This window comes from Eriocheir sinensis, unplaced genomic scaffold (assembly GCF_024679095.1).
Source record: "Eriocheir sinensis breed Jianghai 21 unplaced genomic scaffold, ASM2467909v1 Scaffold6, whole genome shotgun sequence".
Taxonomy (NCBI): domain Eukaryota; kingdom Metazoa; phylum Arthropoda; class Malacostraca; order Decapoda; family Varunidae; genus Eriocheir; species Eriocheir sinensis.
Window position 1 is genome coordinate 1887339 of NW_026111942.1, and position 21495 is coordinate 1908833.

The window sequence follows — 21495 nt, forward strand, 5'->3', positions numbered from 1 at the left end:
TAAGCTAGGTTAGGTAAGGATAGGGAAGCTAGGTAAGGTTAAATGTGTTTAAGTAAGGCAAGGATAAACTAGGTTAGGTTAGGTTAGGAAAGTTAGGTAAGGTTAGATGTGGTTAAGTAAGGCTAGGATAAGCTAGGTTAGGTTAGGTTAAGCGAAGGCGTCCCTCTTACACCCTTACCCTCTCCCTCTCTCTCGCCCTTGCCCTCTCGTTAAGATAGATTAGGTTAGGTCTTTGTGCATTTCTCTAGCCTCCCTGTCACACCAATTGCCTTCCCCCTCCCCCTCGTCTCCCCCCTCTCCCTCGTCTCCCCCCCTCTCCCTCGCCCTCTCCCTCTCTCCCTCTGCCCTCTCGCTAAGATAAATTAGGTTAAGTTAGGTTAGGTAAGGCTTGGTAAAGTTAGGTTAGGTAAGTCGTCCCTCTCACCCCCTCCTCTCTCGCCCTTGCCCTGTCGCTAAGATAGATTAGGTTAGGTCAGGTCAGGTAAGGCAGAGTTAAGTTAGGTCTTCGTGCATTCCTCTGGACTCCTCCCTCTCACACCCTCCCCCTCGCCCTCTCCCTCTCTCCCTTATTTGCCCATACATTAGACTTTTTCAAATTTAATCAGATAAATTAAGTTCTAATAACGTCAAGGGGAGGAAGGAGGGCAGGGAGGGCGCGGCAGGGAAAGCAAAGCAGAGGAATGGCAGGGGGAGGAAGTGAGACAGGGTTGGTGAGGTAGGGTTAAAGAATGGAGGCAGAGGAATGGCAGGGGGAGGAAGTGAGATAGGGTTGGTGAGGTAGGGTTAACGAATGGAAGCAGAGGAATGGCAGGGGGGCGGAAGGATGACAGGGAAGGGTGCGTCGGGGGAAGGAATACAGTGGAAGGGAGAGGGGACGGAAGGAATCCAGGGGGGGCGTGGCAGGGGAAAGAAAGAAGGGAGGCAAAGGAATGGCAAGGGGAAGGAAGGCAGAGACGGGGTGGCGAGGGGAAAGGACACAGAGGAATGGCACGCACGTCACGCACGCTACTGCTTCTTGTGGCGGAGCGGCCGCCTCCGACTTCCTGATTGTCACCGGCAAATTTAATCCTTATTAGCAACCCATCACTCCTAATGGATAACGACCAGTACCACTTCCATTTTATAATTACAATTAAATTACAAATTACATTAGCCTTTAATTAATTATAATTACAATTACTTACTATAATTGCATTTTCAATTACAATTACAATTAAAATTACTCAAAAATTGTAATTAATTACATTTCAATTAAATTACAATTACAATTACTCCAACCCTGGTAGGAAGGGGTAAGGTGTGGGTGGCAGGGAAGGAAGCAAAGGGATGACAGGGAGCGGAAGTGGAGGGATGGGGAGTTCAGGGGAAGGGAAGAAGCAGAGGCATGGCAGGGAATTATAACAAGTCACGCATTGTGTGGACGCCGCTTTAGAGGGAAGAAAACATGTCCTTTCATGGATCTCAATAACATGCGCGAGAAGATAATTATATGCATCCTTATGTTCACATTACTGTTGCAGATTCGCGGCAATATGATGCTGAGGTTTCCGCGGGAGACGATGGCGGCCGCAGTTTTCTTAATATCAAGCGACAATGTCAGGAAACAGGGGGAGTGAGGCGCGTGAAGTCGTCAGAGTTCAACAGCAGGTGCCACCCAGGTCTTGGGTGCCACCAGCTCTAGACTCGGGGGGGTGCAATGTCAACTCCAGGCTACCTAAATCCGCCAATGCCAAACCGAGGTGACGTGTTGAATCGGTGCCCTTATGATAGCACGAGAGCCCCGATGGCCTGCCCCCAACGCAGCATCTACCGCTTCCTTGGCGTGGCCGAGGACGCGCCCTTCGCCGAGGTGAAGAAGGCCTACCACAAGGCGGCCCTGCGGCTTCACCCCGACAAAAACCCGGACAATATTAAGGCTGCCACCAAGCAGTTCCAGGCACTACAGTCTGCCTTCAGGGTGCTGAAGGAGCGGAGGAGAGGGCCTGCTGCGGAAGAAGGGGGTTGGGGAAGCCTGGGTGCACCAAGTGCTTCAGGAGGAAAGCTCAGCGGGCCGAGGGCGGGCAGGAGGCCCCTCGGAAAGAGAAGAAGTCGTCGAAGAAAGGGGCTGCAGGAGGCCCGGATGCACCAAGTGTTTCGGAAAGGAAGGGGTCAGAGCGAGGCCCCGCCGAGAGAAAAAGAAGCAAAGAAGGAGCCAAGAAGCGCCCCAAGGGGAGCGCGGAGACAGAATTTGAGCGGAAAAGCGGCGAGCCGATCGGAAGTACTGGAGACATCGCCGGCGCAAGGAGAGGGAGGAGGAGGAGGAGCGTCGCTGGCTGGAGGAGGAGGAGGAGGATGGAGCAGGAGAGGGAGTACATACAGATGCAGTAATAGCAGTAGATTGAGAGGCTGGAACAGTAAAGGATCCTTCAGAAGGAGTAGTTGAAGAGGTTTCTTGAACACAGGAACCGACTGCTGCGAGAGCAATAGGAGGAGGAGAAAAAGAGACGAGGGAGAGAGCGGAGGACAGAAAGGAGGCCAAACGGAGACGTGAAGAGGAGAAGTGTGAGCAGTATATTGAACTGCGAGCCAGCTGGCTGGTAGAGAGGCCTGGGGAGAACATGGCGGAGGTCAGGGCGCAGTTTCTCGCGGCCCAAGAGACGGTGAGGCGGGATGCCGAGAGGATCAAGCAACGGGAGGAAAGGATGTATAAAGAGACCGGCTGGCGGCTTGAGCAGTTTGTTAGGCCTATTCTACCGAGGGTGAAGCGAGCGAGGGAAGGGGAGGAGCAGTCGGCGCCAGAAGCGAAGAGTGCCAAAACGATGCACTAAGCACCTCACCCGCCCTGCCCGGCAGCGCTATGGCCTTGAAAAAAGAAAAGTAAAACAAGTAAAAAAAAAAAAAAAAAAAAATTAAAAACTGCAAAAAAACAAACAAAAAAGATATGACCAAAAAAAATGTGTGCAAGGTTTTACAACTTGGTTAAGTTTCAGTTCAGTTTAACTTTAATTTAAATAAGGATTTAAGTTTAACGTTGAAAAAGGAGCAAGGATTCCACTCACAACAGTCGGCCGGCGCTTGAAGAAAATCTTGTAAAATGCAGAAAAAAACGTTGCCAACTGCACAAACAATAGGACTGTGTGAATGTGTGAATGTGTGTGTGTGTGTGTGTGTGTGTGTGTGTGTGTGTGTGTTTGGGAGAAGGGGGAAGACCACAACAACGGAAGGGTATCAAAAATAAATGTAATGGGAAGGGATGAAGACCCTGGCTTAGTGGCCCGGATTCCATGTAGCTACACCCTGGCTTAACTGCCTGGGTGGGATGCTGACCCTGGCTTACCTGCCTGGGTGGGATGCTGACCCTGGCTTACCTGCCTGGGTGGGATGCTGACCTTGGCTTCATTGTCTGGGTGGGATGCTGACCTTGGCTTAACTGCCTGGGTGGGATGCTGACCTTGGCTTAGCTGCCTGGGTGGGATGCAGACCTTGGCTTAACTGCCTGGGTGGGATGCTGACCTTGGCTTAACTGCCTGGGTGGGATGCTGACCTTGGCTTAACTGCCTGGGTGGGATGCTGACCTTGGCTTAGCTGCCTGGGTGGGATGCTGACCTTGGCTTCATTGTCTGGGTGGGATGCAGACCTTGGCTTAACTGCCTGGGTGGGATGCTGACCTTGGCTTAGCTGCCTGGGTGGGATGCAGACCTTGGCTTAACTGCCTGGGTGGGATGCTGACCTTGGCTTAACTGCCTGGGTGGGATGCTGACCTTGGCTTAACTGCCTGGGTGGGATGATGACCTTGGCTTAACTGCCTGGGTGGGATGCAGACCTTGGCTTAACAGCCTGGGTGGGATGCTGACCTTGGCTTAGCTGCCTGGGTGGGATGCAGACCTTGGCTTAACTGCCTGGGTGGGATGCTGACCTTGGCTTAACTGCCTGGGTGGGATGCTGACCTTGGCTTAACTGCCTGGGTGGGATGATGACCTTGGCTTAACTGCCTGGGTGGGATGCTGACCTTGGCTTAACTGCCTGGGTGGGATGATGACCTTGGCTTAACTGCCTGGGTGGGATGATGACCTTGGCTTAACTGCCTGGGTGGGATGCTGACCTTGGCTTAACTGCCTGGGTGGGATGCTGACCTTGGCATAACTGCCTGGGGGATGCTGACCTGGGCTTAACTGCCTGGGTGGGATGCTGACCCTGGCTTAACTGCCTAGGTGGGATACTGACCTTGGCTTAGCTGCCTGGGTGGGATGCTGACCTGGCTTAACTGCCTGGGTGGGATGCTGACCTTGGCTTAACTGCCTGGGTGGGATGCAGACCCTGGCTTAATTGCCTGGGTGGGATGCTGACCTTGGCTTAACTGCCTGGGTGGCATGCTGACCCTGGCTTAACTGCCTGGGTGGGATGCTGACCCTGGCTTAACTGCCTGGGTGGGATGCTGACCTTGGCTTAACTGCCTGGGTGGGATGCTGATCCTGGCTTAACTGCCTGGGTGGGATGCTGACCCTGGCTTAACTGCCTGGGTGGGATGCTGACCGTGTGTTAAGTGCCTGGGTGGTATGCTGACCTTGGCTTAGCTGCCTGGGTGGGATGCTGACCCTGGCTTAACTGCCTGGGTGGGATGCAGACCCTGGCTTAATTGCCTGGGTGGGATGCTGACCTTGGCTTAACTGCCTGGGTGGGATGCTGACCCTGGCTTAACTGCCTGGGTGGGATGCTGACCCTGGCTTAACTGCCTGGGTGGGATGCTGACCTTGGCTTAACTGCCTGGGTGGGATGCTGACCCTGGCTTAACTGCCTGGGTGGGATGCTGACCTTGGCTTAACTGCCTGGGTGGGATGCTGACCCTGGCTTAACTGCCTGGGTGGGGTGATGACCCTGGCTTAACTGCCTGGGTGGGTACCTGACCTTGGCTTAACTGTCTGGGTGAGATGCTGACCTTGGCTTAACTGCCTGGGTGGTATGCTGACCCTGGCTTAACTGCCTGGGTGGGATGCTGACCCTGGCTTAACTGCCTGGGTGGGATGCTGACCTTGGCCTAACTGCCTAGGTGTGATGCTGACCTTGGCTGAGCTGCCTGGGTGGGATGCTGGGCCCAGATTTACAATTAATCTTAATCTTCAACTTAAAAGTTCCACTGAATCTCAAGTTTAACTTAAAGCTGAGCTTAAATGAAAAAATAAGTTCAACTTCGCTCAACAGCTGATCCAGTATGAAAATTTGTCCTGGCAAAAGATGTATTTTTTAAATTGCAGAATTCCAACACTTCAGTGATTGAATATGTAGTAATACTACTTTATCAATGTTATATGATGATATACTTCAGAAATATGGGCATAATAAGGTAGTATTTATAAAATAAAGGTTACGTTTATCATCCGCGCAAGGTGATGTTCTTTTTTTTTCACTTGAATGTATACACGGACACGCGTACCTGTGTTCGTCTTCCTCATTCCTCCATCACCCACCCTCTGACGGAGTAATTATGGAAAATATTGCCGATTTCACTTCTCCCAAGAGGAAAAGGGGAGTGAATTGGAAAGACTGCCACACTCTGCACATAGTAGAGCAAGTTGGGTTAAGGAAAACCATACTTAGGGGCAAATTCAGCCCTACTTTAACATACAACGACAAGCGGGCAGCGTGGGAGGAGGTGACGGACAGCCTCAATTCTACGTTTGGGCTCAGCCGCAGCCACGCAGAAGTTGAGAAGAAGTGGCAGAATACCAAGACCACTTCCATTCAACGGCTTTCTGCTATGAGGGAAGCCCAAAGAAAGACAGGTTGAGTAACAGTAGCAAATTTTGTAGTATTGATATATTTTCGTTATGTTCGTATGAGGATTAGTAAGCAGGGTAAAAGTGGACAAGGAATTTGCAATCATCCCGTTTGGAGATATTTGTTCTGTACTGCATGTTTAAATAGTAATCACTTATCTATAAATTAAAGGTAAATATGGAGTCACTATGTGCCTCTAGTTTTACTGCTGCATCATACATATACTGCATCTAGAAGTGATGATAGAAGTAACAGATATTACTGCTCTCCACTTCAACAAACTTAAAACACCTGGTAGTGAGGAGGAAATTGTGGGGTAAAGGCATTGCAATAATGCTGTCTATCTGAAATGAAGCATTTCTGTGATCTACTTACGGAGAAAATATACATTTTCGAAATGAATCCCCCGATAGCATTGCTGTGGGGCAGCGCCGTTTTGATGGATCCCAATAAGTAATTGTATGTTTACATTCATTAGCAGAAGGCGTTATGTGGGGTTGGTTCAGGGGGTTAAGCCCCCCATCAGGGGTTAGGTTATGTAAAGTTCAGTTTGGGTAGTTTAAATAGGCACCCCCACCTTCTTTTTAATTTTAAGTACTTGAGCCTTCATATTATGGTTGAGGGACATGTATTTCGTCCCTTAAATATAATATGGAAGCGTCATATCGTATGTATTTTGGAGGCACAGAGACTCCACAATTATCTGCTTTTCCTTCTAGGTTTGGGTTGACCAGGCTATGTGTTAAGATTAATTTGGACCTTGTTACAGGTGGTGGCTCAGTGGTGGATACCTCGCTGTGTGACATCACAGAGGCAGTCCTCCGAGTCATCGGGGAGGACAGCAGTACAGCGAGGGTATATCAAGGGATATCCCAAAATGACACAGCCCTCATGGAAGCAGACTTGTAAGTACTACTGTTTGATATTATTCTTTAAAAAGAAGACATTTGATTTAGACGTTCTCTTTGCACCCACTTCAGGTAAAACAGTTTAGCATCAACTGTATATAACTTTATATAATACGCCTCTGTGGTCTAGTGGTCAGCGTGCCTGGCTACTACTCTGCAGGCAGGCGGTCTGTGTGCAGCGCACCCAGCTGTTCATCCTCCCTTTCGGGCTGGTCAACAAATGGGTACCTTTACCTCCTTGTAATTACCCGATGCTGATGTGTGGGGGGTTCTGAGTGCCTACTGCTTGATTTATAAGTTATTTTGGTAGGTGTTATCATGGTAGCCTAAGACTGGTACAGTTTCAGTTAACATGCCCAACTCAATCCTGCAGTCACAGGTTTGATTCCAGAATTGCCCGTAGATAATTAGTGGGGCACTGATATGCATAGGCACTCAGCATTTCCTTCTACAGCTTATTAGTTGCTTATTTGACTCCGTCATTAACATAAAAAATGTAACTAAGGATTTGCCATTCATGGCAGTTCAAACTTTTTTTTTTTCTCCTACAAAGAAGTATTGTGCTCAGTACATAGTGTATTACTGTGCATTTTTTAATGCAAATTTCTTTTTTAGGGATGATGATGCCTCCAGCACCAGCAAGGTGGGTCGTCTTGAGCCACCTCCAACTGGAATGGAACCCAGCCCGGCCAGTGGGGATGTAATGGTAAGGAAGTTCTTGCGTAGCCCATCTCCACCTCCAGTACCTCCTCCCCTTCCATCCAACTGCCCCACCAGCAGAGAGGCTTTAGTCATATGCAAGGAGGCAGTAGAAGTTTCTAAGAAAATTTGTGCTGCATACAGTTATTAAACATCCAAAGTAAGAAGTACAGGAAAAATAGTAAGAACGTTAATTTCTCTATTTATATGTTTACTCTTTCTGTTCCAGACGAGGGTAACTCAGCTTGTCCTGAAACCATCTGCACCTCCTCCACCTCCTGCACCTCCTGTGCTCAATAGCGCTCTGAATTCTGATAACCACAGAGTGGCTATAGCCTACGAGGAGGCAGTGGCAGCATACAAGCGAATGAGCGCTGCATACATTCAATCATTAGAAAACCAAAGTAAGAGGTATAGGAAAAATAGCATCATTGAGAGTATATTTATATATATTTATTCTTACTTTTCCCCCACAGCTTATCCTATGTTTATAGTGAAGTGGTGATCATAGTAAATACTAAACACATTTCAATTCAGAATAACAAAATTATAACGTACACCACAAAATTGCAGTAAACGTGGAAATATTAATTTACTCATAATGCAATGCTTCGTATTAAGTCATGCTTGGTACCTGCACCCCACTTTACAGCTTGATTAATCTCTGCACCACATATATGTGCTTCTTGCTGTGTCCTGCTTAATCATTTTACAAAGGCGTCATATGGACTGAAGTTTTGTTTTCTTTCCAGACAGAGGTCCATGGCAGCCTAATAAATAAATACAATTGTGAATTTGGTTATTTTTTCATCCTCCTTGAAAAAAAACTTTAGCGTGTGTGAAGGAAAGTGACCTGGCGTAGTTAGGTGGAGGTGACGCTAGATCAAACCCTCTTTAGGCAGCAACCCCGTATGGCGGTGAGAGCTGAATGGGAAGCCGAGTACAGGTATTGGCGTCCGGCTAAGTCCCAGTGAAGGCTCCTCACACCTCCACGCCGGTCCTCCACATCGCGTTACTTGAGCCCTTGGGGAGATGGAGCAGGGTTTGAAGCGTGTTCCCTTGACCCTTAGAGAGGTGGAGCAGGGGTCGAAGTACCACTTACTGAGGTGAAGCAGGGATAAATAAGTAGTCTTCCCTCTCAGCGTGACCTGGTTGGTAATGGTGTTAATGCAAAGTTTAAGGGACCCGGCCGCAGAGCCATGCGTCCCAGAGGAAGGTCAAGCATTCCTGTTGAGCCCCATGCATGGTTGGCGTGTTGCTTGAAGATGTGTCAACTTGTACAGGCTGATATGGATTCATGGCTCGGCACTGTGAAGGCAAAAAAATAGCAATGAGTACCAATATTACAAATGCCAAAAGAAAATAAAGTCTGCAAAAGAATTATTCAAATATCCAATAGATAATTGTAATGAAACAGATTTGCATGTATAGATGTTTGAGTGAAAAGCATGAAGCTGAGAAGTTGCAAAAGTTGCATTGTCTGTTTAAAAAGATCAAAATAATTACTGGAAATGGTGGTTGCAGAATACCTCCCTGAAACGTGTTCCATTTGCTGCATCCTGTGGCAACTGCACTGTAGAAATGAGATGAGACATAGTATATTAGATGTTTTATAAAAATTATTGCAATATCATTCCGTTGTATGGTACATTTACTAGCACTTTCAACAATCTCAACATGAACTATGGTTATTGGAAAATTAATAGATTCCCTGTTTTGGAGGAGAAACTAGACATGAAATCATTCCAAATGTAGGTATGAAAAGATTCCCCCTATTGTTACCAGTTTTGGGCACTGCGTGTCTGGGCAGCATGCAGACAAATGGGTTTAGCTGAAGATAATACTGGTTGAATGTATACCTTCTTGATGTTCATCTTCAACCTCCATATTGTCATCCGCATCTGCGACATTTTCATCTGGCAGCTGAATATTCCTCTTCTTGCATATGTTGTGAAGCAGAGCACAGGCAAGGATCACTTGGCAGGTTTTTTCAGGGTTGAGCCGGACTTCACCATGGAGGACATGGAACCGACGTTTCAGTTGGCCTATTCCTCGTTCCACAATACTCCGGGTTTTCTTGTGTGCCCTGTAACAGTGAAGGGTTCTTAGGAATGATTTTGGATTTGTCTTCTGAATGTTACTGTGCTCTTAATATACATTCATTCATAACTGATGTACAGTGTCTCCTATAAGTTACGCTAACAACGGACACACAGTAAATTAAGTATTATTTTAGTCTTGAAGAGATTAGGTTAGGTTTGGTTAAAATTTAAATAAATTTGATAAAATACTGGTGGGGGAACTTACTTCACTTACTTTACTCTATTAATTCATTTGGACAGTGTATATAATTGGTATCAAATATATTTTGGAATATCCAGTTTAATTTATATTATGTTAATGTTGGGTCGTGTTACTCTACATGTACACCCACATGACAGAGAATTCCTCTTCCTCTTCTGCTCTTCATTGAGTCTTCTCCCCAGCACATAAATTCATTTAGAAATGTTTGTATGTATATACTTGGGTTCTATGAAAATTCACTGCATCAGCTTTGTTAGGTTGCGTTACTCTACATGTACACCCACATAACAAGACAATTCTTAGATTCCTCTTCTGCTCTTCATTGAGTCTTCTCCCCAACACATAAATTCATTTAGAAATGTTTGTATGTACTTGGGTTATATGAAAATTCACTGCGTCAGCTTTGTTAGGTTGCGTTACTCTACATTTACACCCATATGACAAGACAATTCTTAGATTCCTCTTTTGCTCTTCATTGAGTCTTCTCCCCAACACATAAATTCATTTAGAAATGTTTGTATGTACTTGGGTTATATGAAAATTCACTGAATCAATTTTATATTAGGTTACATGTAGGTTCATTAAAGATTACATCAAAACTCATAATAAAAAAATCTCTTGAATGAGAAATCTGCCTGCTGGTATTCGCTTAAGAATTACCATCAAATTTCCCCACAATGAACTTACCTGTTGTATGCTGCCTGGCTGTCAGTCTGTGGCCGAGGGAAGGGAGTCAACAGATACCGTCTGCAAGGGTAGCCACTGTCCCCTAATAGATGACATGAATCCGGTGGTATACGATGATCCTCAAACATGCGTTTGAGGCCACTCTCACGCCAAATACGAGCATCATGAGTGGACCCAGGCCAATTAGCTACAACATTAAGAATATTATATTTGGCATCAAACACTAATTGTGTGTTTATGCTATGGAAATTCTTCCTGTTGACATAGTCTGCTTCATATTCCCTGGGGGCCAGTATCCTGACATGCGTGCAATCTATTACACCAACAATGCCAGGGAAGTTTGCAACTTGCACAAATTCTTGTTGTTTCTCTCGGATTTCAGGGACGGTGCGAGGAAATCGAATGAATTGGACAAGTATGGCTGGTTGTGTAAGTGCCTTGAGGGTATCGGTGATCGCTTTGCTTACTGACGACTGTGATGGACCAAGATCATCACTGTTACACATCTGCATTTTCCCCGTTGCTAAGTAACGCAGTGTAATAATTACTTTCATTTCGGGTGTCAATGCAAAACTCCTTGAAGTAGGGCTTTGCAGGGCCCCTCTCACCAAATCCGTTACGAACAGTACTCCTGCACGATCCAGTCTGTAGCGTTTCAATAGTTCTGCGTCACTCAAAGTATTCAGAACGTCTCTTCGCTCTTGAAAAGTCTTCACTAGGCGCTGACGGGCTTGTTGACGTTCGGCCATCTTGGCGACTGAAGTTCGACTTAGGCTCCTTAATACGGGTTTGGGCCCGCCTTAAATATCCCGTCAGCTAAGATCAACTTATGAGGGATAAGATGAAGAATAAAGTTAAACTCGCCCTAAAGTCAAACTTAGCGGTTTAAGATTAATTGTAAATTCGGGCCCTGACCCTAGCTTAACTGCCTGGGTGGGATGCTGACCCTGGCTTAACTGCCTGGGTGGGATGCTGACCTTGGCTTAACTGCCTGGGTGGGATGATGACCCTGGCTTAACTGCCTGGGTGGGATGCTGACCTTGGCTTAACTGCCTGGGTGGGATGCTGACCCTGGCTTAACTGCCTGGGTGGGATGCTGACCTTGGCTTAACTGCCTGGGTGGGATGATGACCCTGGCTTAACAGCCTGGGTGGGATGCTGACCCTGGCTTAACTGCCTGGGTGGGATGATGACCCTGGCTTAACTGCCTGGGTGGGATGCTGACCTTGGCCTAAATGCCTGGGTGGGATGCTGACCCTGGCTTAACTGCCTGGGTGGGATGCTGACCCTGGCTAAACTGCCTGGGTGGGATGATGACCCTGGCTTAACTGCCTGGGTGGGATGATGACCTTGGCTTAACTGCCTGGGTGGGATCCTGACCTTGGCTTAACTGCCTGGGTGGGATGATGACCTTGGCTTAACTGCCTGGGTGGGATGATGACCTTGGCTTAACTGCCTGGGTGGGATGCTGACCTTGGCTTAACTGCCTGGGTGGGATGCTGACCTTGGCTTAACTGCCTGGGGGGATGCTGACCTTGGCTTAACTGCCTGGGTGGGATGCTGACCCTGGCTTAACTGCCTTGGTGGGATACTGACCTTGGCTTAGCTGCCTGGGTGGGATGCTGACCCTGGCTTAACTGCCTGGGTGGGATGCTGACCTTGGCTTAACTGCCTGGGTGGGATGCAGACCCTGGCTTAATTGCCTGGGTGGGATGCTGACCTTGGCTTAACTGCCTGGGTGGCATGCTGACCCTGGCTTAACTGCCTGGGTGGGATGCTGACCCTTGCTTAACTGCCTGGGTGGGATGCTGACCTTGGCTTAACTGCCTGGGTGGGATGCTGACCCTGGCTTAACTGCCTGGGTGGGATGCTGACCCTGGCTTAACTGCCTGGGTGGGATGCTGACCTTGGCTTAACTGCCTGGGTGGGATGCTGACCTTGGCTTAGCTGCCTGGGTGGGATGCAGACCTTGGCTTAACTGCCTGGGTGGGATGCTGACCTTGGCTTAACTGCCTGGGTGGGATGCTGACCTTGGCTTAACTGCCTGGGTGGGATGATGACCTTGGCTTAGCTGCCTGGGTGGGATGCTGCCCTTGGCTTCATTGTCTGGGTGGGATGCAGACCTTGGCTTAACTGCCTGGGTGGGATGCTGACCTTGGCTTAGCTGCCTGGGTGGGATGCAGACCTTGGCTTAACTGCCTGGGTGGGATGCTGACCTTGGCTTAACTGCCTGGGTGGGATGCTGACCTTGGCTTAACTGCCTGGGTGGGATGATGACCTTGGCTTAACTGCCTGGGTGGGATGCAGACCTTGGCTTAACAGCCTGGGTGGGATGCTGACCTTGGCTTAGCTGCCTGGGTGGGATGCAGACCTTGGCTTAACTGCCTGGGTGGGATGCTGACCTTGGCTTAACTGCCTGGGTGGGATGCTGACCTTGGCTTAACTGCCTGGGTGGGATGATGACCTTGGCTTAACTGCCTGGGTGGGATGCTGACCTTGGCTTAACTGCCTGGGTGGGATGATGACCTTGGCTTAACTGCCTGGGTGGGATGATGACCTTGGCTTAACTGCCTGGGTGGGATGCTGACCTTGGCTTAACTGCCTGGGTGGGATGCTGACCCTGGCTTAAATGCCTGGTGGGATGCTGACCTTGGCTTAACTGCCTGGGTGGGATGCTGACCCTGGCTTAACTGCCTAGGTGGGATACTGACCTTGGCTTAGCTGCCTGGGTGGGATGCTGACCCTGGCTTAACTGCCTGGGTGGGATGCTGACCTTGGCTTAACTGCCTGGGTGGGATGCAGACCCTGGCTTAATTGCCTGGGTGGGATGCTGACCTTGGCTTAACTGCCTGGGTGGCATGCTGACCCTGGCTTAACTGCCTGGGTGGGATGCTGACCCTGGCTTAACTGCCTGGGTGGGATGCTGACCTTGGCTTAACTGCCTGGGTGGGATGCTGACCCTGGCTTAACTGCCTGGGTGGGATGCTGACCGTGGCTTAACTGCCTGGGTGGGATGCTGACCCTGGCTTAACTGCCTAGGTGGGATGCTGACCTTGGCTTAGCTGCCTGGGTGGGATGCTGACCCTGGCTTAACTGCCTGGGTGGGATGCAGACCCTGGCTTAATTGCCTGGGTTGGATGCTGACCTTGGCTTAACTGCCTGGGTGGGATGCTGGACATGGCTTAACTGCCTGGGTGGGATGCTGACCCTGGCTTAACTGCCTGGGTGGGATGCTGACCTTGGCTTAACTGCCTGGGTGGGATGCTGACCCTGGCTTAACTGCCTGGGTGGGATGCTGACCCTGGCTTAACTGCCTGGGTGGGATGCTGACCCTGGCTTAACTGCCTGGGTGGGGTGATGACCCTGGCTTAGCTGCCTGGGTGGGTACCTGACCTTGGCTTAACTGTCTGGGTGAGATGCTGACCTTGGCTTAACTGCCTGGGTGGTATGCTGACCCTGGCTTGACTGCCTGGGTGGGATGCTGACCCTGGCTTAACTGCCTGGGTGGGATGCTGACCTTGGCCTAACTGCCTAGGTGTGATGCTGACCTTGGCTGAGCTGCCTGGGTGGGATGCTGGGCCCAGATTTACAATTAATCTTAATCTTCAACTTAAAAGTTCCACTGAATCTCAAGTTTAACTTAAAGCTGAGCTTAAATGAAAAAATAAGTTCAACTTCGCTCAACAGCTGATCCAGTATGAAAATTTGTCCTGGCAAAAGATGTATTTTTTAAATTGCAGAATTCCAACACTTCAGTGATTGAATATGTAGTAATACTACTTTATCAATGTTATATGATGATATACTTCAGAAATATGGGCATAATAAGGTAGTATTTATAAAATAAAGGTTACGTTTATCATCCGCGCAAGGTGATGTTCTTTTTTTTTCACTTGAATGTATACACGGACACGCGTACCTGTGTTCGTCTTCCTCATTCCTCCATCACCCACCCTCTGACGGAGTAATTATGGAAAATATTGCCGATTTCACTTCTCCCAAGAGGAAAAGGGGAGTGAATTGGAAAGACTGCCACACTCTGCACATAGTAGAGCAAGTTGGGTTAAGGAAAACCATACTTAGGGGCAAATTCAGCCCTACTTTAACATACAACGACAAGCGGGCAGCGTGGGAGGAGGTGACGGACAGCCTCAATTCTACGTTTGGGCTCAGCCGCAGCCACGCAGAAGTCGAGAAGAAGTGGCAGAATACCAAGACCACTTCCATTCAACGGCTTTCTGCTATGAGGGAAGCCCAAAGAAAGACAGGTGAGTAACAGTAGCAAATTTTGTAGTATTGATATATTTTCGTTATGTTCGTATGAGGATTAGTAAGCAGGGTAAAAGTGGACAAGGAATTTGCAATCATCCCGTTTGGAGATATTTGTTCTGTACTGCATGTTTAAATAGTAATCACTTATCTATAAATTAAAGGTAAATATGGAGTCACTATGTGCCTCTAGTTTTACTGCTGCATCATACATATACTGCATCTAGAAGTGATGATAGAAGTAACAGATATTACTGCTCTCCACTTCAACAAACTTAAAACACCTGGTAGTGAGGAGGAAATTGTGGGGTAAAGGCATTGCAATAATGCTGTCTATCTGAAATGAAGCATTTCTGTGATCTACTTACGGAGAAAATATACATTTTCGAAATGAATCTCCCGATAGCATTGCTGTGGGGCAGCGCCGTTTTGATGGATCCCTATAAGTAATTGTATGTTTACATTCATTAGCAGAAGGCGTTATGTGGGGTTGGTTCAGGGGGTTAAGCCCCCCATCAGGGGTTAGGTTATGTAAAGTTCAGTTTGGGTAGTTTAAATAGGCACCCCCACCTTCTTTTTAATTTTAAGTACTTGAGCCTTCATATTATGGTTGAGGGACATGTATTTCGTCCCTTAAATATAATATGGAAGCGTCATATCGTATGTATTTTGGAGGCACAGAGACTCCACAATTATCTGCTTTTCCTTCTAGGTTTGGGTTGACCAGGCTATGTGTTAAGATTAATTTGGACCTTGTTACAGGTGGTGGCTCAGCGGTGGATACCTCTCTGTGTGACATCACAGAGGCAGTCCTCAGAGTCATCGGGGAGGACAGCAGTACAGCGAGGGGTATATCCAAAGGGATATCCCAAAATGACACAGCCCTCATGGAAGCAGACTTGTAAGTACTACTGTTTGATATTATTCTTTAAAAAGAAGACATTTGATTTAGACGTTCTCTTTGCACCCACTTCAGGTAAAACAGTTTAGCATCAACTGTATATAACTTTATATAATACGCCTCTGTGGTCTAGTGGTCAGCGTGCCTGGCTACTACTCTGCAGGCCCGGGCGGTCTGTGTGCAGCGCACCCAGCTGTTCATCCTCCCTTTCGGGCTGGTCAACAAATGGGTACCTTTACCTCTTTGTAATTACCCGATGCTGATGTGTGGGGGGTTCTGAGTGCCTACTGCTTGATTTATAAGTTATTTTGGTAGGTGTTATCATGGTAGCCTAAGACTGGTACAGTTTCAGTTAACATGCCCAACTCAATCCTGCAGTCACAGGTTTGATTCCAGAATTGCCCGTAGATAATTAGTGGGGCACTGATATGCATAGGCACTCAGCATTTCCTTCTACAGCTTATTAGTTGCTTATTTGACTCCGTCATTAACATAAAAAATGTAACTAAGGATTTGCCATTCATGGCAGTTCAAACTTTTTTTTTTCTCCTACAAAGAAGTATTGTGCTCAGTACATAGTGTATTACTGTGCATTTTTTAATGCAAATTTCTTTTTTAGGGATGATGATGCCTCCAGCACCAGCAAGGTGGGTCGTCTTGAGCCACCTCCAACTGGAATGGAACCCAGCCCGGCCAGTGGGGATGTAATGGTAAGGAAGTTCTTGCGTAGCCCATCTCCACCTCCAGTACCTCCTCCCCTTCCATCCAACTGCCCCACCAGCAGAGAGGCTTTAGTCATATGCAAGGAGGCAGTAGAAGTTTCTAAGAAAATTTGTGCTGCATACAGTTATTAAACATCCAAAGTAAGAAGTACAGGAAAAATAGTAAGAACGTTAATTTCTCTATTTATATGTTTACTCTTTCTGTTCCAGACGAGGGTAACTCAGCTTGTCCTGAAACCATCTGCACCTCCTCCACCTCCTGCACCTCCTGTGCTCAATAGCGCTCTGAATTCTGATAACCACAGAGTGGCTATAGCCTACGAGGCAGTGGCAGCATACAAGCGAATGAGCGCTGCATACATTCAATCATTAGAAAACCAAAGTAAGAGGTATAGGAAAAATAGCATCATTGAGAGTATATTTATATATATTTATTCTTACTTTTCCCCCACAGCTTATCCTATGTTTATAGTGAAGTGGTGATCATAGTAAATACTAAACACATTTCAATTCAGAATAACAAAATTATAACGTACACCACAAAATTGCAGTAAACGTGGAAATATTAATTTACTCATAATGCAATGCTTCGTATTAAGTCATGCTTGGTACCTGCACCCCACTTTACAGCTTGATTAATCTCTGCACCACATATATGTGCTTCTTGCTGTGTCCTGCTTAATCATTTTACAAAGGCGTCATATGGACTGAAGTTTTGTTTTCTTTCCAGACAGAGGTCCATGGCAGCCTAATAAATAAATACAATTGTGAATTTGGTTATTTTTTCATCCTCCTTGAAAAAAAACTTTAGCGTGTGTGAAGGAAAGTGACCTGGCGTAGTTAGGTGGAGGTGACGCTAGATCAAACCCCTCTTTAGGCAGCAACCCCATATGGCGGTGAGAGCTGAATGGGAAGCCGGGTAAAGGTGTTGGCGTTCGGCTGAGTCCCAGTGTAGTCTGCTCACTCCTCCACGCTGGTCCTCCACATCGCGTTACTTCGAGCCCTTGGGGAGATGGAGCAGGGTTTGAAGCGTGTTCCCTTGACCCTTAGAGAGGTGGAGCAGGGGTCGAAGTACCACTTACTGAGGTGAAGCAGGGATAAATAAGTAGTCTTCCCTCTCAGCGTGACCTGGTTGGTAATGGTGTTAATGCAAAGTTTAAGGGACCCGGCCGCAGAGCCATGCGTCCCAGAGGAAGGTCAAGCATTCCTGTAGAGCCCCCATGCATGGTTGACGTGTTGCTTGAAGATGTGTCAACTTGTACAGGCTGATATGGATTCATGGCTCGGCACTGTGAAGGCAAAAAAAAAATAGCAATGAGTACCAATATTACAAATGCCAAAAGAAAATAAAGTCTGCAAAAGAATTATTCAAATATCCAATAGATAATTGTAATGAAACAGATTTGCATGTATAGATGTTTGAGTGAAAAGCATGAAGCTGAGAAGTTGCAAAAGTTGCATTGTCTGTTTAAAAAGATCAAAATAATTACTGGAAATGGTGGTTGCAGAATACCTCCCTGAAACGTGTTCCATTTGCTGCATCCTGTGGCAACTGCACTGTAGAAATGAGATGAGACATAGTATATTAGATGTTTTATAAAAATTATTGCAATATCATTCCGTTGTATGGTACATTTACTAGCACTTTCAACAATCTCAACATGAACTATGGTTATTGGAAAATTAATAGATTCCCTGTTTTGGAGGAGAAACTAGACATGAAATCATTCCAAATGTAGGTATGAAAAGATTCCCCCTATTGTTACCAGTTTTGGGCACTGCGTGTCTGGGCAGCATGCAGACAAATGGGTTTAGCTGAAGATAATACTGGTTGAATGTATACCTTCTTGATGTTCATCTTCAACCTCCATATTGTCATCCGCATCTGCGACATTTTCATCTGGCAGCTGAATATTCCTCTTCTTGCATATGTTGTGAAGCAGAGCACAGGCAAGGATCACTTGGCAGGTTTTTTCAGGGTTGAGCCGGACTTCACCATGGAGGACATGGAACCGACGTTTCAGTTGGCCTATTCCTCGTTCCACAATACTCCGGGTTTTCTTGTGTGCCCTGTAACAGTGAAGGGTTCTTAGGAATGATTTTGGATTTGTCTTCTGAATGTTACTGTGCTCTTAATATACATTCATTCATAACTGATGTACAGTGTCTCCTATAAGTTACGCTAACAACGGACACACAGTAAATTAAGTATTATTTTAGTCTTGAAGAGATTAGGTTAGGTTTGGTTAAAATTTAAATAAATTTGATAAAATACTGGTGGGGGAACTTACTTCACTTACTTTACTCTATTAATTCATTTGGACAGTGTATATAATTGGTATCAAATATATTTTGGAATATCCAGTTTAATTTATATTATGTTAATGTTGGGTCGTGTTACTCTACATGTACACCCACATGACAGATAATTCCTCTTCCTCTTCTGCTCTTCATTGAGTCTTCTCCCCAGCACATAAATTCATTTAGAAATGTTTGTATGTATATACTTGGGTTCTATGAAAATTCACTGCATCAGCTTTGTTAGGTTGCGTTACTCTACATGTACACCCACATAACAAGACAATTCTTAGATTCCTCTTCTGCTCTTCATTGAGTCTTCTCCCCAACACATAAATTCATTTAGAAATGTTTGTATGTACTTGGGTTATATGAAAATTCACTGCGTCAGCTTTGTTAGGTTTCGTTACTCTACATTTACACCCATATGACAAGACAATTCTTAGATTCCTCTTTTGCTCTTCATTGAGTCTTCTCCCCAACACATAAATTCATTTAGAAATGTTTGTATGTACTTGGGTTATATGAAAATTCACTGAATCAATTTTATATTAGGTTACATGTAGGTTCATTAAAGATTACATCAAAACTCATAATAAAAAAATCTCTTGAATGAGAAATCTGCCTGCTGGTATTCGCTTAAGAATTACCATCAAATTTCCCCACAATGAACTTACCTGTTGTATGCTGCCTGGCTGTCAGTCTGTGGCCGAGGGAAGGGAGTCAACAGATACCGTCTGCAAGGGTAGCCACTGTCCCCTAATAGATGACATGAATCCGGTGGTATATGATGATCCTCAAACATGCGTTTGAGGCCACTCTCACGCCAAATACGAGCATCATGAGTGGACCCAGGCCAGTTAGCTACAACATTAAGAATATTATATTTGGCATCAAACACTAATTGTGTGTTTATGCTATGGAAATTCTTCCTGTTGACATAGTCTGCTTCATATTCCCTGGGGGTATCCTGACATGCGTGCAGTCTATTACACCAACAATGCCAGGGAAGTTTGCAACTTGCACAAATTCTTGTTGTTTCTCTCGGATTTCAGGGACGGTGCGAGGAAATCGAATGAATTGGACAAGTATGGCTGGTTGTGTAAGTGCCTTGAGGGTATCGGTGATCGCTTTGCTTACTGACGACTGTGATGGACCAAGATCATCACTGTTACACATCTGCATTTTCCCCGTTGCTAAGTAACGCAGTGTAATAATTACTTTCATTTCGGGTGTCAATGCAAAACTCCTTGAAGTAGGGCTTTGCAGGGCCCCTCTCACCAAATCCGTTACGAACAGTACTCCTGCACGATCCAGTCTGTAGCGTTTCAATAGTTCTGCGTCACTCAAAGTATTCAGAACGTCTCTTCGCTCTTGAAAAGTCTTCACTAGGCGCTGACGGGCTTGTTGACGTTCGGCCATCTTGGCGACTGAAGTTCGACTTAGGCTCCTTAATACGGGTTTGGGACCGCCTTAAATATCCCGTCAGCTAAGATCAACTTATGAGGGATAAGATGAAGAATAAAGTTAAACTCGCCCTAAAGTCAAACTTAGCGGTTTAAGATTAATTGTAAATTCGGGCCCTGACCCTAGCTTAACTGCCTGGGTGGGATGCTGACCCTTAACTGCCTGGGTGGGATGCTGACCTTGGCTTAACTGCCTGGGTGGGATGCTGACCCTGGCTTAACTGCCTGGGTGGGATGCTGACCCTGGCAACTGCCTGGGTGGGATGATGACCCTAAATGCCTGGGTGGGATGCTGACCCTGGCTTAACTGCCTGGGTGGGATGATGACCCTGGCAACTGCCTGGGTGGGATGCTGACCTTGGCCTAAATGCCTGGGTGGGATGCTGACCTGGCTTAACTGCCTGGGTGGGATGCTGACCCTTGCTAAACTGCCTTGGTGGGATTATGACCATGGCTAAAATGCCTGGGTGGGATTATGACCCTGGCTAAACTGCCTGGGTGGGATGCTGACCCTGGCTAAACTGCCTGGGTGGGATGCTGACCTTGGCCTAAATGCCTGGGTGGGATGCTGACCCTGGCTAAACTGCCTGGGTGGGATGCTGACCCTGGCTAAACTGCCTGGGTGGGATGCTGACCTTGGCCTAAATGCCTGGGTGGGATGCTGACCCTGGCTTAACTGCCTGGGTGGGATGCTGACCTTGGCCTAAATGCCTGGGTGGGATGCTGACCCTGGCTTAACTGCCTGGGTGGGATGCTGACCTTGGCCTAAATGCCTGGGTGGGATGCTGACCTTGGCTCAACTGCCTGGGTGGGATGCTGACCCTGGCATAAATGCTTGGGTGGGATGCTGACCCTGGCTAAAAAGCCTGGGAGGGATGCTGACACTTGCTAAACTGCCTGGGTGGGATGCTGACCCTGGCTTAACTGCCTGGGTGGGATGCTGACCTTGGCCTAAATGCCTGGGTGGGATGATGACCCTGGCTTAACTGCCTGGGTGGGATGATGACCCTGGCTTAACTGCCTGGGTGGGATGATGACCCTGGCTTAACTGCCTGGGTGGGATGATGACCCTGGCTTAACTGCCTGGGTGGGATGATGACCCTGGCTTAACTGCCTGGGTGGGATGATGACCCTGGCTTAACTGCCTGGGTGGGATGATGACCCTGGCTAAACTGCCTGGGTGGGATGATGACCCTGGCTTAACTGCCTGGGTGGGATGATGACCCTGGCTTAACTGCCTGGGTGGGATGCTGACCTTGGCCTAAATGCCTGGGTGGGATGCTGACCCTGGCTTAACTGCCTGGGTGGGATGCTGACCCTGGCTTAAAAACCTGGGTGGGATGCTGACCTTGGCTCAACTGCCTGGGTGGGTTGATGACCCTGGCTTAATTGTTTGGGTGGGATGCTGACCCTCGTTTAATTGCCTGGGTGGGATGCTGACCCTGGCTTAACTGCCTGGGTGGGATGATGTCCCTGGCTTAACTGCC

The 21495-nt window shown here is 47.2% G+C and overlaps 3 protein-coding genes and 1 long non-coding RNA gene across 4 annotated transcripts; 2 read left to right on the plus strand and 2 right to left on the minus strand.

Annotated features, from left to right (window-relative positions):
- The first annotated feature begins 6610 nt into the window (after positions 1 to 6610).
- LOC126993303 (uncharacterized) lies at positions 6611 to 8244 on the plus strand. Its single transcript, XR_007747600.1, has 3 exons — positions 6611 to 6659; positions 7278 to 7368; positions 7591 to 8244. It is a non-coding gene; the product is annotated as an uncharacterized LOC126993303 (long non-coding RNA).
- A 619-nt stretch (positions 8245 to 8863) lies between these two features.
- LOC126993315 (putative nuclease HARBI1) lies at positions 8864 to 11259 on the minus strand. The gene is made up of 3 exons (XM_050852264.1): positions 10353 to 11259; positions 9221 to 9447; positions 8864 to 8934 (listed from the first exon to the last, which is right to left on the minus strand). The coding sequence occupies exons 1-3, from the start codon at positions 11099 to 11101 to the stop codon at positions 8864 to 8866; spliced, it is 1047 nt and encodes a 348-aa protein (XP_050708221.1). The 5' UTR covers positions 11102 to 11259.
- A 2675-nt stretch (positions 11260 to 13934) lies between these two features.
- On the plus strand, positions 13935 to 16525 carry LOC126993316 (nuclear apoptosis-inducing factor 1-like). The gene is made up of 4 exons (XM_050852265.1): positions 13935 to 14620; positions 15384 to 15522; positions 16142 to 16356; positions 16455 to 16525. Exons 1-4 carry the CDS (start codon positions 14323 to 14325, stop codon positions 16523 to 16525), a joined length of 723 nt encoding a protein of 240 aa, XP_050708222.1. The 5' UTR covers positions 13935 to 14322.
- Positions 16526 to 16660: 135 nt separating this feature from the next.
- LOC126993302 (putative nuclease HARBI1) lies at positions 16661 to 19992 on the minus strand. Its single transcript, XM_050852257.1, has 4 exons — positions 19220 to 19992; positions 18088 to 18314; positions 17735 to 17801; positions 16661 to 17533 (listed from the first exon to the last, which is right to left on the minus strand). The coding sequence occupies exons 1-4, from the start codon at positions 19345 to 19347 to the stop codon at positions 17521 to 17523; spliced, it is 435 nt and encodes a 144-aa protein (XP_050708214.1). The 5' UTR covers positions 19348 to 19992; the 3' UTR covers positions 16661 to 17520.
- Positions 19993 to 21495: the final 1503 nt, after the last annotated feature.